The following is a 12,937-nucleotide window of genomic DNA, read 5'->3' as shown; positions in this document are numbered from 1 at the left end:
TTCCCAAAAATTGCGATGCGAGGCGCGGAATTGGTGCGCAGGTGCCCCCCAAGTCGCGTTGTCGCCTCTAAAAAGCCTCGAAGCCAGCCCACAGCGGGCCGTGCAGGGCTGGGCCTATGCTTTTCAGGGGACTACTGGCCCAATTCTTCGCCTTAGTGCCGGACGTTGCCCCCAAAACCTGGTCCGTCTACCGTTTGAGGTCCCATTTCTTGCGGCTGTGGAAAGCGGCACTGACGCGCAAAAGATGAACCGTTCGATGGGAAAGACTGGGAATCAAGGTTCAAATTGTTCAATTTCTGGACGGCTGCTCCCTTCCCTCGTGGCAATTGACTTTTTTCCTGCTTCTGGGGGGGCATTTCCCAAGAGGGCAAGTCGACAGTGGAGGGGGCGAATCAGCACACGAGGTTCAGGCGATTGGGCCCTTTTCGTCGGGCCCAGAGAAATGGTTGAAACCCCACCCACTGCCAGAAAGCTCCTGCCACTGCTGTCTGCATTGCCCGCTAGAGCCAGGTAGCACTTAACACGTCTGAGATGCATCACTTCGTTGGCAAGCGAGCAAGCCTAGCAAGCTTATGTGCTGAGCTTAAGAGGTATGCATTTCGGGCAGACACAAATGATCAACCAATGAATAACTCTAGAGCCGGCGGGTTGGTGAGCAGAGGATTGCCAGTGTCTACTACTATCAGCAAGCGATTTAAGCAACTTGTTGGTGTTCGCGTAACCCCCCACCCAGTGGTCCCGACTTCTTCGACCATCACCGGAGATAGGCGTTTGTGGCTATGTAGAGAGCTAGGCACCAAATCATCTTTCCCGAACTCGCTTTTCCATAAAGCGCGACATTAAGTCCAACTTCCGAGGATTAAGGCCACGAAGATGAAATGGGGGTCGTTTGGGAAATCCCGCATGCGCAGACAAGTACCGTCTAATCTGGGTGGTCACGGCTGTCGCAGTTGTCGCATCCACTTTTAGAAAGTTGGAACACTTTTCCACACTTGCATTTTCATGGCACTATTCAGAGACGGGGCTTAACAGGATTGCTCGTTCCGAATTGATTAATCACGATGATTTCCAGCCAAGCGACGTACAAGACTTGATGCGCGATCTTGAATACCAATTGACCGACATTTACTCTGCCATACCCAAACAACGCATTCAACTCAACGCTGCCCGTGCCTTCCAGCCAATAAGCTTTTCGTCTCGCTTCCGAGATCCTGGTCATGGAGTCCGACAGCCGCCATCTGGCGTATCGACTGACCCAAGCGACTGGCGCGCTTCTCCTCACTCCCCGTCTCTACTAACAACGCAGAATGTGTCAATCGCCGTCCAGTGAGGCTCTCCGCTAGAGGGTGCGTGGCTGACCTTCTGGCTTCCAGCCCCGGATTGAACTTCCATGGTGTTACCTGCGTCGTAGCCCGGCGCGGGCTCGCGGCCAATGTCGATGTCGATATTACGGCCCTCGGGGATGTCATGGTCGTCCTTGCGCCCCCAACGCATCGATCGTCACGATTCGGCCTCGGTTTCCGGCGGTGCGGCGCGGCGCGGGCGTGCCGATGTCGTCTACTGATGTCTCCTGGCGGCGTATTACGGGGCCGGTGCACATGGCCGCGTGCATCAAACTGACCTCCATCTGCGACGGTCTCGGGGTTCCATGATTGATCTATCGGCCGAGGACATGGCGTACCAATTGATGTCGTGGGTTCCGACTACGTCTCGGTCGTCTACCGTTTGGGCGAACCCATCACTGCCGAATGGTCCATTCGCACTCGGTACCAGGCATGTGGCGCTGCTTATCAGCGGAGGCTATACAGACGGCCAACGTCATTGCATCCCGAAGAATGGCAATGGCGCAGGGCCGGAGCTAGTGCCTCGAGTCCAAGGGGGTGACCGGGTTTCTACAGCACATGGCTTCAACTCCGGGGAAACTGTGACAATACCTACTAATAGAGAAAACATGGTGATGGTCCACGAAAAGTTTCATGCAGGGGCGAGAAATGGCGGGGCTCCACGGGGATTGATTGCTTTCGGAGACTGATGCGGGAGCACTCGGTACGAATTTCAGGTGGTCTTCACAGGGGCAGGGTCAAGGGCAGGTTCCGTATCCACTCGTTCACATCCGTCATCCAATCACGGCGAACTTCAAAAAGACCAAATAACTGGGAGATGCCATTGAATTGACATTGACCACGATGCGAAAGCAATTGCTATACCAAGGATCAAGGGACTCAATGATATGTAAAAAGACGCGCCATGATGTGCAAGATGTAGTGAGGGCTTAGCAATGAGGAACCGATTCCCTCAACTCTAAATAGGCGAGTGACCCCCGCTTTTCCCCCGAGATGCTGGTGGTACGATTCGGCAGCTGAGCAGTTGCCAGTCACGAGAGGTCATGCGAGCAAGCCACTGCTCCCCGCGCCATCGCAATATCGTAGACTGGACACCCCACGTCACGTATTACCTGGTGACCAAAAACCAGTCAATTAGAATACCGACATCTTCCGAATCCCTTCCGAGTTATCCCAGATGCCAGCTAGGTTTCAGCGCAATTGAGTTGTGTTACATGCACATGCGGAGTTGGCTCTGCATCCTCACCGCACATTTGATATCTGGCGATTCCCAAACCAACATCAAACAAACAAGGTTACTCCTTCCCCTGCGTCGCATCGGGCAGAGCGCTTGGGCGGAAGCACCCGTTGACGAAAGGGGGATGCGCGGGGGTGGATCTGGAGCTGACCGAGCCCCGTTGATCAGCGCGGGAATCCGGTGTTCGGTGTCCGGGCTGTTAAGGAAGTTCCTATCGCCTTCATGCCAGTATTGCTACATTTTGCATGGGCAGTTTAGTCAGCGGCGGCCTGTGATCAGTAGTAACTAGATGCGTCTAAAGTGAAACTATCGTATGAGCATCTCGACTCGAGTTGGTTTGACTGAACCTTCCCCAGTGTTCCACCACTACAAGCCCCCATGGACGATTGCCGCCCCCTTATCCAGCCCCTGTTCGTGTGATACCCAAGCTATGCCGTTCAGCCACCCAGCCCTTTTCCTTAGTCACCTTCCACATAGGTTGTCTAGTTTGCGTTTGAAACGGGAAACGTTCATTACTTCCAGTTTCACCCCGTGCAGTGTACGGATTCGGCCCGTCAGGAGAGATAGTTCGTTGTAGCAGCAGCCTAGCTTAGACTCCTTCGTTTCCCGTAGCATCGAAGTCTTGTATTGGTAAACCATCGGGAGGCGAGTTCGCTAAAGGGTGTAGTTGAAACACTTACGCTAATGCAAGTCTTTTAAGACTTGTCAGACCCCCTATTCCAAACCATCAAGGGGCACCTCGAAACAGAGGCCTGCATTACCAGCATATATTTACAGACGATGAAACCAACGGTTGAAAAAAAGCTTGCAGTGAGTTCAAAGAATCACTACAAATTGCGATTGGGATTTGGGTCTGCATGTCACTTCAACGGGCACATGTGATAAGAGCTTATCTTTCGTCATCATCTATGTAAATGTATATATATATCGAGTTGATACTCCCATCAAACAGGACCACATACCACAAAGAATAGACAGACCAGCCCATACTTACACATAGACAGACCGACCATATCATCCTTGCAATCATTCGGTACAAAGCCATTTGAATACCCGTGTAGCACAGACGCCAAAAATTTCATTCGATTCCCGTCTATCTATCTCATTGGTATCGTTTTACCGCTCGCCTCACTTCAATCGTCTATCCCCTACTTCCCCCCATCTACTTCATCAAAGTATGCACCTGCGACCCCTCCGACCCCGACCCCGACCCCGACCCCGACGGCTTAGGCACCTCCTTCCGCCGAATCTCCGCCCGAATCGTACCCCCCTGCTGCTCATCCCCCAACCGCCCCGCCTCCCTCTCCAGCGCCGCGTCCCGCGCCTCAGGCGACATCTTCTCCTCATCCTTCTTCTTCTTCTTATCCGCCTCCTCGCGACGGAAAGCCCGCATCTGCTGCCCCACCACCGCCCCATCAATACCCTCGACCCCGACCTTCTGCAGGATCGACCCGATCAGGAACCGGTACTGTGTGTGCCCGTCCACCATGTCCGAGACGTCGACGTTCTCGGCGTCCGCCACGCCGTGCACCGCCTGCAGCCCCGCCACGCCGTACTGCAGGCTGCTCGTCCGGTACAGGTAGCCCAGCAGGTAGTCCTTGGTCGAGTAGACGTTGACGATGCGGCCGGGCACCACGGAGCGGATGCGTCGCCACGACACCGTGTCCGACGGCACGGGCGCGCCGATGAGGCAGACCGACTCGACTAAACCAAAGGCTTTGCGGTTCGCCAGCTCGTTCAGGCAGGCGTAGATGACCCTCGAGCCCATCGAGTAGCCGATGAGCGTGACCGGTCTCTCGCCCTGGACCTTGTGGATCAGCGCATCGGCCAGGACCGCACCCGCCTTGTCGCTGCGCGACTTGGCCACGCTGAACGGGTTATCGATGACGCGTGAAGCCTTGGCGAGGCCGTAGGGGAGAGTGAGTGCGGAAGCCAGGGCGGCAAAGATGGTGTGTTTGATGACCTCCTTCTTGGCCCAGCCCCAGGCATAGCTCGCCACGTAGCCCGTCAGCGCATTGCCAAGACTCAGCAGCGCCTCCAATTCAAATCGCAGGGCGAAGGCTTCCGTGTTGCTGGAGAGGAAGACCTTCCACGGATCTACCACCTCGTCCTCGACGAGCAGCCACCCGGAAACGCCGATGGCGACTCGCAGATGCCGCTTTTCGCTCTCCTTGCCCCGCTTGCCAGGGTGGACCGGCAGGAAAGCGAAGTCCTCGACCTCCTTCGCGTACTCGTCAACCATCTGGCCCGTCATCTTGGCGCCGTACGCGCCGAACAAGACGCCCACGAGCGGGGCCGACCCCGCCAGCGCACCCAAGTAGCCCGCCGTCGCGGTGGCGCCGAGACCCAAACCTCCCATGACGGTGCCCAGACCAGCAGCCAGCAGCGGCGCCGCCAACCCTCCCGTCACACCAATAAGGACCGCACCGGCCGCGGCACCTAAACCGACCTTCCACTTGCGGGACGTCGAGTTCTTGTCGGCGCGGGCCTCTCTCTGCTCGTCGGCGCTCATGTGCTTGGCGGCTTCGAGCAGACCGTTGGCGACCTTTCCTTCGTCCTCGGCCAAGACCTGCGGAGGTACGGCCAGGGAGCTGGCGAGCCGCAGCATCAAGACGCGCGACTCGGACTGGTAGGTCTCGAGGCTGAGGAAAAGCAGGAGCAGGGAGTGGATGACCAGGATGCGGTGGGCATCCTCGAGGTCGCGCAGGGGCGTCGCCTGAGGGGGGTACGTTTGCTGCAACTGGGCCAAACCACCGTCGTCCTGCGGGGTAGCCGCAGCCGCAGCCGCGCCTCCCGCGGGCGCAGCGGATGGCTGGTCGTGGTCGCGGCGGCGCAGCTCCTCGTTCTTGGCTTTCTGGATGGCCGGGTCGTCCGCATCGGGCGCTTGGTTGACGACCTCGCCGACGCGCTCGAGGACTTGGTCGCGCCACTCGTCGAAATGCGCGACCGAGGCCTTCTTGAGCGCGACGAACTCGTCCTTGGCCAGCGCTTTGGCCAGCTGCTCCCGTCGCTTCTGCGCCTGCTGTTGGGCTTTCTGGAGCTTTTCCTCTGGGGTGGGGGCCGCGTCACCGGCTTCTGCTTCAGCGGAAGGCAGCGGGTCGTCGGTACCGTCGGGCTGGTCCGCGGCCTTCTCGCTACTGACGTTGAGTGCGGTCTCGCTGGATTGAGATGGAGGGGCGATTTCCAGCTTAGTCGGGTCCACTTCCGCCACGTCGCCCGCCTCGAAGTTGTTGGCCATCTGCTGGCGCATCTCCTCCAGGCACTCGACCACGAGCAGCAGCAGGCTGGCGCGGTCCTCGCGCGTGGGGAGGATGGTGGTCAGCGACTGCTCCTCCTTGCCGCCTTTCTCGTCATGGTGGCCTTCTTCGCCGTCGCGGAGACCGCCCGCGAACTTCTTGATTCCGGATAGCATCTTGTCTGTTTTTGGGCCTGAAGTGACTTCTCAGACAACAATGAATGATCAGAAGATGGGTTCGAGAGATGGAAAGGCCTTCGCTCCCCACGTAATCATTGACGTTGGGAGAGCTAAGGAAGTGGCTGTGTGGGGCTACGTCATCGACTTATCGATAAGAGCTCCTTCCCCTTTGTGTCCCTACCGTAGCGTCCAACCCCTTTCCACTTGGCGCCCTTTGGTTCAACCATCACCTTAAGAAGCGAATGCGAATGCGAAAAGGGCGAATGGATACCTGCCTGACCAATTTGGAAGGGGATATGACAAGGTAATGGAGATTGGCGGACGAGGGTTGATTGACAAGGCTAGCAAAACAGGGACGATCGATAAAAGACGACGCAGCTCAAATCTGGTCATGCTTACTTAGGTATTCTTCATATGCAAATTCTTAATGTGCGCTATGAAGAATAGATGGATTTTCCAATTAGCCATGGCTATAATTGCTCGTACGAGATTGTACAGGTGCATCCGCGCTGGCTGATATCTCAGACCCCTCGACCATGCTCATCAAAGGAATGCCCCCAGTACATGCCGTTTCCGCCTGTACTATTTCAGGCCTCGATTCGAAGAAGTCGGTTTGATCACTTCCGGGCGCAGCCCCGCGTGCAAACAGCCTCCTTGATGCATTTGCAAGCGCCGCAAGTGCCGGCCAGCGAGGTCGTTAGCTTGCCCGTGGTCGGGTTGCAGTGAGTATCCGAGTTCTTGGCCGAGCACAGGTTGGTGACCGAGTTGGAGCCGCAGTCGAGGTAGTAGGTGCTGGCCTGCGCAACGTTCTGCTTCGGTGCGGCGGTGGGGGCGGCAACGGTGAGCTGCAAGGAGGCGCCGATGGTGGCGAGGAGGATGAAGAGACCGCGTGGAACCTGATCCGGTTAAGAAGACATCAGTTGCCGACGCCCAAGAAGAAGCTATATCAGGAAATTGGTGGTGAGCGCCCTACCTGCATCTTCATAAACACGAAGAAGGGTTTGCCTGTATCTAAAGAAAAGTTTGGCAATGAGGCCAAACTAAGTTGCCTGTGAGTTAGATTGCAAGTGCTGTAATTCAAAAGTCTTAGAAGATATGGGGAGATCATTTAGGTATTATATAAGAAATCGAGGTCACAGATGGTTGGATGCGGCCGCAGCGAACGAGTCCAGGGACCTCCAAGGAACACATGCAGGGTTGAGTGATTGCAGGTCCTTTTCTATCGCAAACGACCAACTGCCTTGAGACCCACTAAAGCCAATACGAATAAAAGGAAAGGGAGACCTGTAAGTGCCCGAGAGCCTGCTGCTATTCTGGTGCAAACTATTAGAACAGCCTTGCATCGTTTGAGACAATAGCAAACCTTGATTTGCCCCTTTCGTTGGTGGGAAGTGGTGATCCCGCGTATCCCATGTCCATGTCTCATATTCTCAAGTTCTCCCACATCCAAGTAGCAAAGTTCCTTCGACACTTTCGGCTTGACGTACTTTGCATTTTAACCACGGGCGCCAAAGAGTACATCACGTGCATAAGGAGAAGATCCAACCCGATACTATATTACCTCCGCGTCTTCTGTACATCTCGCAGACACTTTATTCGCCAGTTGGTGTTTGCCCATGTTTGCCTTTTCGATATTATGGCCGTATGATGTTGCGACCTGTGGCAGACTCTTCCACCCGCCTCTTCATCTCATACAAACATATTGACTTGCATGGCCCCTCGGTTCAAGAAAGACACGCGGTAATGGCCCGAATCGTCGCCACCGCCTCCCCGAGGTTCTCCACAAACGTGTGGTGCTCATTATTCAGCACAATACACTGATCCTTGCCAGGCTTGTCGTCGCGGGGCCCAACCCACAGCATCTGGCTACGCGGCACGCCCGTGATCTCCTCGAGGCGGTGATAACAGGCAAAGCGCTGCAGGCCCTCATCGCGCGTGATATCCAGCGTATCGCCGTGCCCGACGCGGATCTCGAACTCGGGCAGCATGCCGTCCTTGTACAGCAGCAGGCCGTCGCGGTACAGCCCCTGCTGCAGCAGGCCGATGCGGTGCAGGCGCGCGCGCATGTCGGCCTCGACGCGGCGGCGCTTGGTGTCGTCGGGGTCCCACGCGTCCTTGGTCGGCTCGTCGGTCGCCCGGCCCAGCACGTGCAGCTTGATGTAGGACCCGCAGTACTCGACGCGCGGGCCCCGGACCGCCTCGGCCGGCGGCGCGAGGCCCTTGGCCGCCAGCGCCGCGTCCAGCGTCGACACCATGGTCGCGACCTCCTCTTCGGTCCAGAGGTTCCAGCGGTTGATGTACTTGAAGCGCCCGTCGTCGGCGAGGTGGTAGCCGTAGATGCTGGTGCCGCCCGCCGGCAGGATCCAGAGCTTGGTCAGGTCGGGGATGTCCGAGGCCAGCTGGGCGCCGACGCGCGGCTCGACCTCCTCCCAGGCCCCGTGGCAGATGAGGGCCACGTGGGCCACCCGCAGCAGGAAGTTGATGGCGGCCACCACCTCGATGGGCAGAGGCTGCTGTTTGTACCTGACGAGCGTCTTGTCGAGGTCGAAGGCGACGAGGGAAATCATCTCGGGGGTATGGAGAGATAAAACAAAAAAAAGCAACGCGGACAAGATAGGGAGTAGGAGGTGGTTTGGACTTAGAGAGTCGGATATCGGGATCTTCCGAGCAATCACGCCACACGTCTTCCAAGCAGCCACATATATTCTACCGTGATACGGCGGACCCATTACAACCAATATTGCCACGTAACACCGCCGTCTCCATATCTGTACCCACGGGATCCGTACATGTTCGAACTGGCTGGATATCGTGAAGAGTTTGGGGTGTAGAATATCGATCTCTATTTGACTTTGGATAAATGGTTGGGAGGGCACCAAGCTTTATGGGTCTTCTGCTTTACTAGGAACCCTGGTATGAATTGGAGAAAAGGGAAAATGAACGTGTAACATGCTAACCGTGGTCGCATTGCGAGTGTAATAACAGGATCTGAAGGCAAACTTTACGATAGAGGTGTAGTATCATGATCCCGTACGGCGACTTGATTTGATAGTCGTGAACTTTCACGGGCGAATACCACGTGAGCTTGGTCAAGGGTCGTATCGAGGATTTTGCGGGGATTTGCGGGGTAAGCGTCTTGGCTGCTTCCGGGGAATAGAATGAATCGAACCCCTGTTCATGCCAAGCTGACTGATACTGTCCTTGATTGGTTGCCGGCCCCAGTCCTCAGCTTCTTCTCAAAGACCGAAGTGGACAATATCAACAAACGCGTTTTGTATCTACGGCAATGCCTTATCACCCCGAGTGTTCCAAGTTGTGCGAGCCGACTTGTTATCAGCCGATATTTATCGCACCCGGATCTGTTGCTGTCATGGCGCAGCCCGGAAGCGGGTTCGAACCGTCCAAACCATGACTCTGCCATCCCAACCCCCGGTCATGTCGTGTAACTCCACGCCTGCGGCGGCCCGCTATTGTCCGGACCAATCTGGAGTGCAGCCCTAGCAGATGACCTGCTGCGAAACCTAAAAAACCAAGATTGGCAGTCTAGGCCTCCCAAAGCGGTTTGCCTGGCCGCACAGACGAGCACGACTGCCGGAACGTGGGGGAGGTATATATGCGCGGCATCCGTCATCGTTCTGTACCCCAATTCTCTTTTGGCGGTCGTATTCACGGATGTTGTTCTTTCTGCTTTTCTCCCTTTCTCCCTCCCCCCCATCTCAGGGGACTTATTGCTTCCAATAATCACTTTTGCTGTTGTGCTACCTTGAATACATTCCCAGCAAGACTAGATGGCAGACATGTTTCGTAGAATTAGAGACAAAGCAGGAGCCTCCGGGGACAATCTGAGACACGCTGTGTCCGCCAACTCTCGAAATGCGCTCATTGGAAATCCACACGGCGACCGGGCGCTGGCGATACTCAGTGAGGCGGGCCGGGTGACGGTGACGGAGGAAGACGTGAGTAGACTCTAGTGCAATACACGGTGATCCATCAAGAGCTACTAATACGGTCTACGATAGAACAAGCGCATCCGCCGGCAGACGGACAAGGTCATCCTCGTGATCCTCACCTGGGTCTACTTCCTGCAGATCCTCGACAAGTCGGTGCTGGGCTACGCCGCCACCTTCGGCCTGCGCGAGTCGACGCGCCTGGTCGGCGACCAGTACTCCCTCGTCGGCTCCATCCTGCCCATCGCGCAGCTGGTCTCGCAGCCCTTCCTGTCGTTCCTCATCGTCCGCGTCCCGCACCGCGTCCTCATGCCGTGCCTCATCCTGGGCTGGGGCGTCGCCCAGACCGCCATGTCGGCCTGCCGTAACTTTGGCGACCTGATCGCTACCCGCTTCTTCCTCGGCCTGTTCGAGGCCGGCTGCTTGCCCCTTTTTGGCGTCATCACTTCGCAGTGGTACCGGCGCGCCGAGCAGCCTGTCCGCATCGCGACGTGGTACGGCACCAACGGCCTTTCGACCATGGCGGCGTCGGCGCTGTCGTATGGGTTGGGGATGATCAAGTCTGACCGATTGGAGTCATGGCAAATGTGAGCACCTGCAGATATGACCAATTTCCCTACTGGTTCCTGCTTACAAGCTGACACAAAATCCAGCATCTTCCTCTTCGTCGGCCTCCTAACCGTCGCAACCGCCCCCTTCGTCGCCTGGAAGCTCGACGCCGACATCCCCTCGGCCCGCTTCCTGGCCGAAGCCGACAAGCCCAAGGCCATCGAGCGGCTGCGCGCCAACCAGACGGGCACGGGCTCGAGCGAGTTCAAGTGGCCCCAGGTCCGGGAGATGCTGCTGGAGCCCAAGACGTACCTGTGGTTCGCCATGTCGCTGCTGCTCAACGCGGCCGCCAGCGTGACCAACACCTTCGGCCCCATCATCCTCAGCGGGCTGGGCTACGACAAGTACCGCACCTCGCTGCTCAACATCCCCTTCGGCGCCATCCAGTGGGTCGTCATCATGGTCTCGTCCATCGCCGCGCAGCGGTTCCGGGTCAAGTCGGTGGTTCTGGTGCTGCTGACGCTGCCGCCCATCGCGGGGACGGTCATGCTCTACGTCCTGCCCCGCGCCGCCGCGCAAAGGGACCCCCTTCTCGTGGGTTATTACTTGTTGGCCATCATGTACGGCGTCAATCCCATCATCGTCACCTGGATCGTCGGCAACACGGCGGGGACCACCAAGAAGTCCGCCGTCATGGCCATTTACAACGCCGGGTCCTCCGCCGGCCAGATCATCGGCCCTTTGCTCTTCAACGCCAAGGACGCGCCCGCCTACCTGCCCGGCCTGCGGGCCGTGCTGGGCATCTTTGTCGCGCTCGCCGCCTGCGCCGTCCTGCAGGTCGTCAACTTGCTGTTTCTCAACCGGCTCCAGTCGAAGCGGCGGGTGCGCAACGGCAAGCCTGCTCACATCAAGGATACGAGCATGGAGGACAGGTACGAGGCGGTTGATGACGACGCTGGTGGCGTTGTGGCGGACTCTTTGGCTGGGGGTGACAGTAACGGTGGTAGTAAACCGAATCAGACGGCTGAGGCGGTAGAGGCCGGGGCCGCTCACACGCGGATCGGTGAAAATGCGTTTTTGGATCTGACGGATCGGCAGAATGACGAGTTTGTAAGTTGTCTGCAACACTGAAAACCGACTGAGCTCTTACTGATGACGATTGCAGGTTTATATCTACTAAGAAGGCCAGCTGCATCGGACGTCTTCTATGTTCGCGGGCCTGGGTTCGTGCCTGGAAGGTGTCTCGGCTTAGAGGCGTGTTCTCTCATGGCGCTTCATATGGTCACTCGACTATTACCACATAATTAGACCTTTATGTAATCGACCGACCAGTATGCGGTACCGAGCAACAATATTCTATGTTTCACGTAAAGCTTGGCTTGGACTACGAGTGGCAGCGAGTACTGCTAATCCACCGCCCTAAAAACATCACAGTACTACTCCATTGATAGTTTTTTCTGAATAGGGCTTTCTGGGTAGGTAGAGCGGTTGAGATAACGAAGATAGAAACACTTGGTGAGGAGGGGTATGCGCCATAAGATGGTGTGTAGTACACGCAACTTATTGGACGACGTGGATGGCGTAGATCCTTTGAAATCAGAATTCGCGGTGGACTGGATTTGTTGGTTTGCATAATCAGGGTTGCACTGCACCGCAATCCAACCAATAAAATCAAGATCTGCCCATTATGGAGGGAGCGGGAGCCGACGATAGCTGAAGGGATGACCACCACGCAATGTAAGAAGACGGTTGCCGTTATGCAGCCGACTTCCTGACATTCCGGGCCACGTGTGCCTTTGCCACAGAGTGACTGTGGTTCGCATATGGAGGCCATTGGGCCATTCCGGCTTCTGCCGGTACGCAGCTTCGCTCCTATGTAGGCCCCAAATTGCCGCAATACAGAAATGTGTACAGTGATCTGGCCAATCAGATCTTTTAAATCATATGAGTTGCAAGTCACAAAGCCGCGCTTATAAGGCTCAGGGTATATGGACTTGTGGTATTCAGCGTCGAGCCAATTAGATGAGACCTTATCATATACACGTACTTTTTAAGGTATTTTGAAGGAGTTTAAGGAGTATCAGTAAGTGGCGATTGTAATTAATTCACCTTTACCGAAATATGATGAGTCTACCCCCACTAAGTACCCGCGAAGCTATAGTCTCTGGGCGTATAAGTAGATATGGTCGCTCCCACGTTGAGCACTTTCGGACAACTCGGAGATCTTTATACTCAACGTATAATCGAATAACGATACTCTACTAATGCCTCGTCTCAATATACTATAAACATCATGCATTCTTCGCGCTTAACTACTTTCTAAACATATGTATCAACTGGATATAGGTCTTCAACTCAAGCCTACGACGGAAGTGTTCGACACGGTGACCCGTCACCTCCGGTTCTACCCGACAAGAAGTCGAAAAAGAAGGTCTACAAGTCTTCC

At 56.2% G+C, this 12,937-nt stretch overlaps 5 protein-coding genes across 5 annotated transcripts; 1 reads left to right on the top strand and 4 right to left on the bottom strand.

Moving 5' to 3' along the window:
• Positions 1-1,278: 1,278 nt before the first annotated feature.
• PG985_005375 (uncharacterized protein) lies at positions 1,279-1,494 on the bottom strand (the record flags this gene model as incomplete). Its single annotated transcript, XM_066825144.1, has 1 exon — positions 1,279-1,494. One exon carries the CDS (start codon positions 1,492-1,494, stop codon positions 1,279-1,281), a length of 216 nt encoding a protein of 71 aa, XP_066688304.1.
• Positions 1,495-3,169: 1,675 nt separating this feature from the next.
• On the bottom strand, positions 3,170-5,992 carry PG985_005374 (uncharacterized protein; the record flags this gene model as incomplete). Its single annotated transcript, XM_066825143.1, has 2 exons — positions 3,170-3,234; positions 3,847-5,992. 2 exons carry the CDS (start codon positions 5,990-5,992, stop codon positions 3,170-3,172), a joined length of 2,211 nt encoding a protein of 736 aa, XP_066688303.1.
• A 620-nt stretch (positions 5,993-6,612) lies between these two features.
• On the bottom strand, positions 6,613-6,974 carry PG985_005373 (uncharacterized protein; the record flags this gene model as incomplete). The annotated part of the gene is made up of 2 exons (XM_066825142.1): positions 6,613-6,891; positions 6,969-6,974. 2 exons carry the CDS (start codon positions 6,972-6,974, stop codon positions 6,613-6,615), a joined length of 285 nt encoding a protein of 94 aa, XP_066688302.1.
• Positions 6,975-7,719: 745 nt separating this feature from the next.
• PG985_005372 (uncharacterized protein) lies at positions 7,720-8,562 on the bottom strand (the record flags this gene model as incomplete). Its single annotated transcript, XM_066825141.1, has 1 exon — positions 7,720-8,562. One exon carries the CDS (start codon positions 8,560-8,562, stop codon positions 7,720-7,722), a length of 843 nt encoding a protein of 280 aa, XP_066688301.1.
• A 1,230-nt stretch (positions 8,563-9,792) lies between these two features.
• On the top strand, positions 9,793-11,671 carry PG985_005371 (uncharacterized protein; the record flags this gene model as incomplete). The annotated part of the gene is made up of 4 exons (XM_066825140.1): positions 9,793-9,951; positions 10,015-10,529; positions 10,596-11,601; positions 11,657-11,671. 4 exons carry the CDS (start codon positions 9,793-9,795, stop codon positions 11,669-11,671), a joined length of 1,695 nt encoding a protein of 564 aa, XP_066688300.1.
• Between the last annotated feature and the right edge of the window lie 1,266 nt (positions 11,672-12,937).

Source organism: Apiospora marii, assembly GCF_038362585.1.
Source record: "Apiospora marii strain CBS 49790 chromosome Unknown utg000003l_segment0_segment0, whole genome shotgun sequence".
Taxonomy (NCBI): domain Eukaryota; kingdom Fungi; phylum Ascomycota; class Sordariomycetes; order Amphisphaeriales; family Apiosporaceae; genus Apiospora; species Apiospora marii.
The sequence above is the reverse complement of the archived record's forward strand: the minus strand, read 5'-3'. Positions and strand labels throughout refer to the sequence as shown.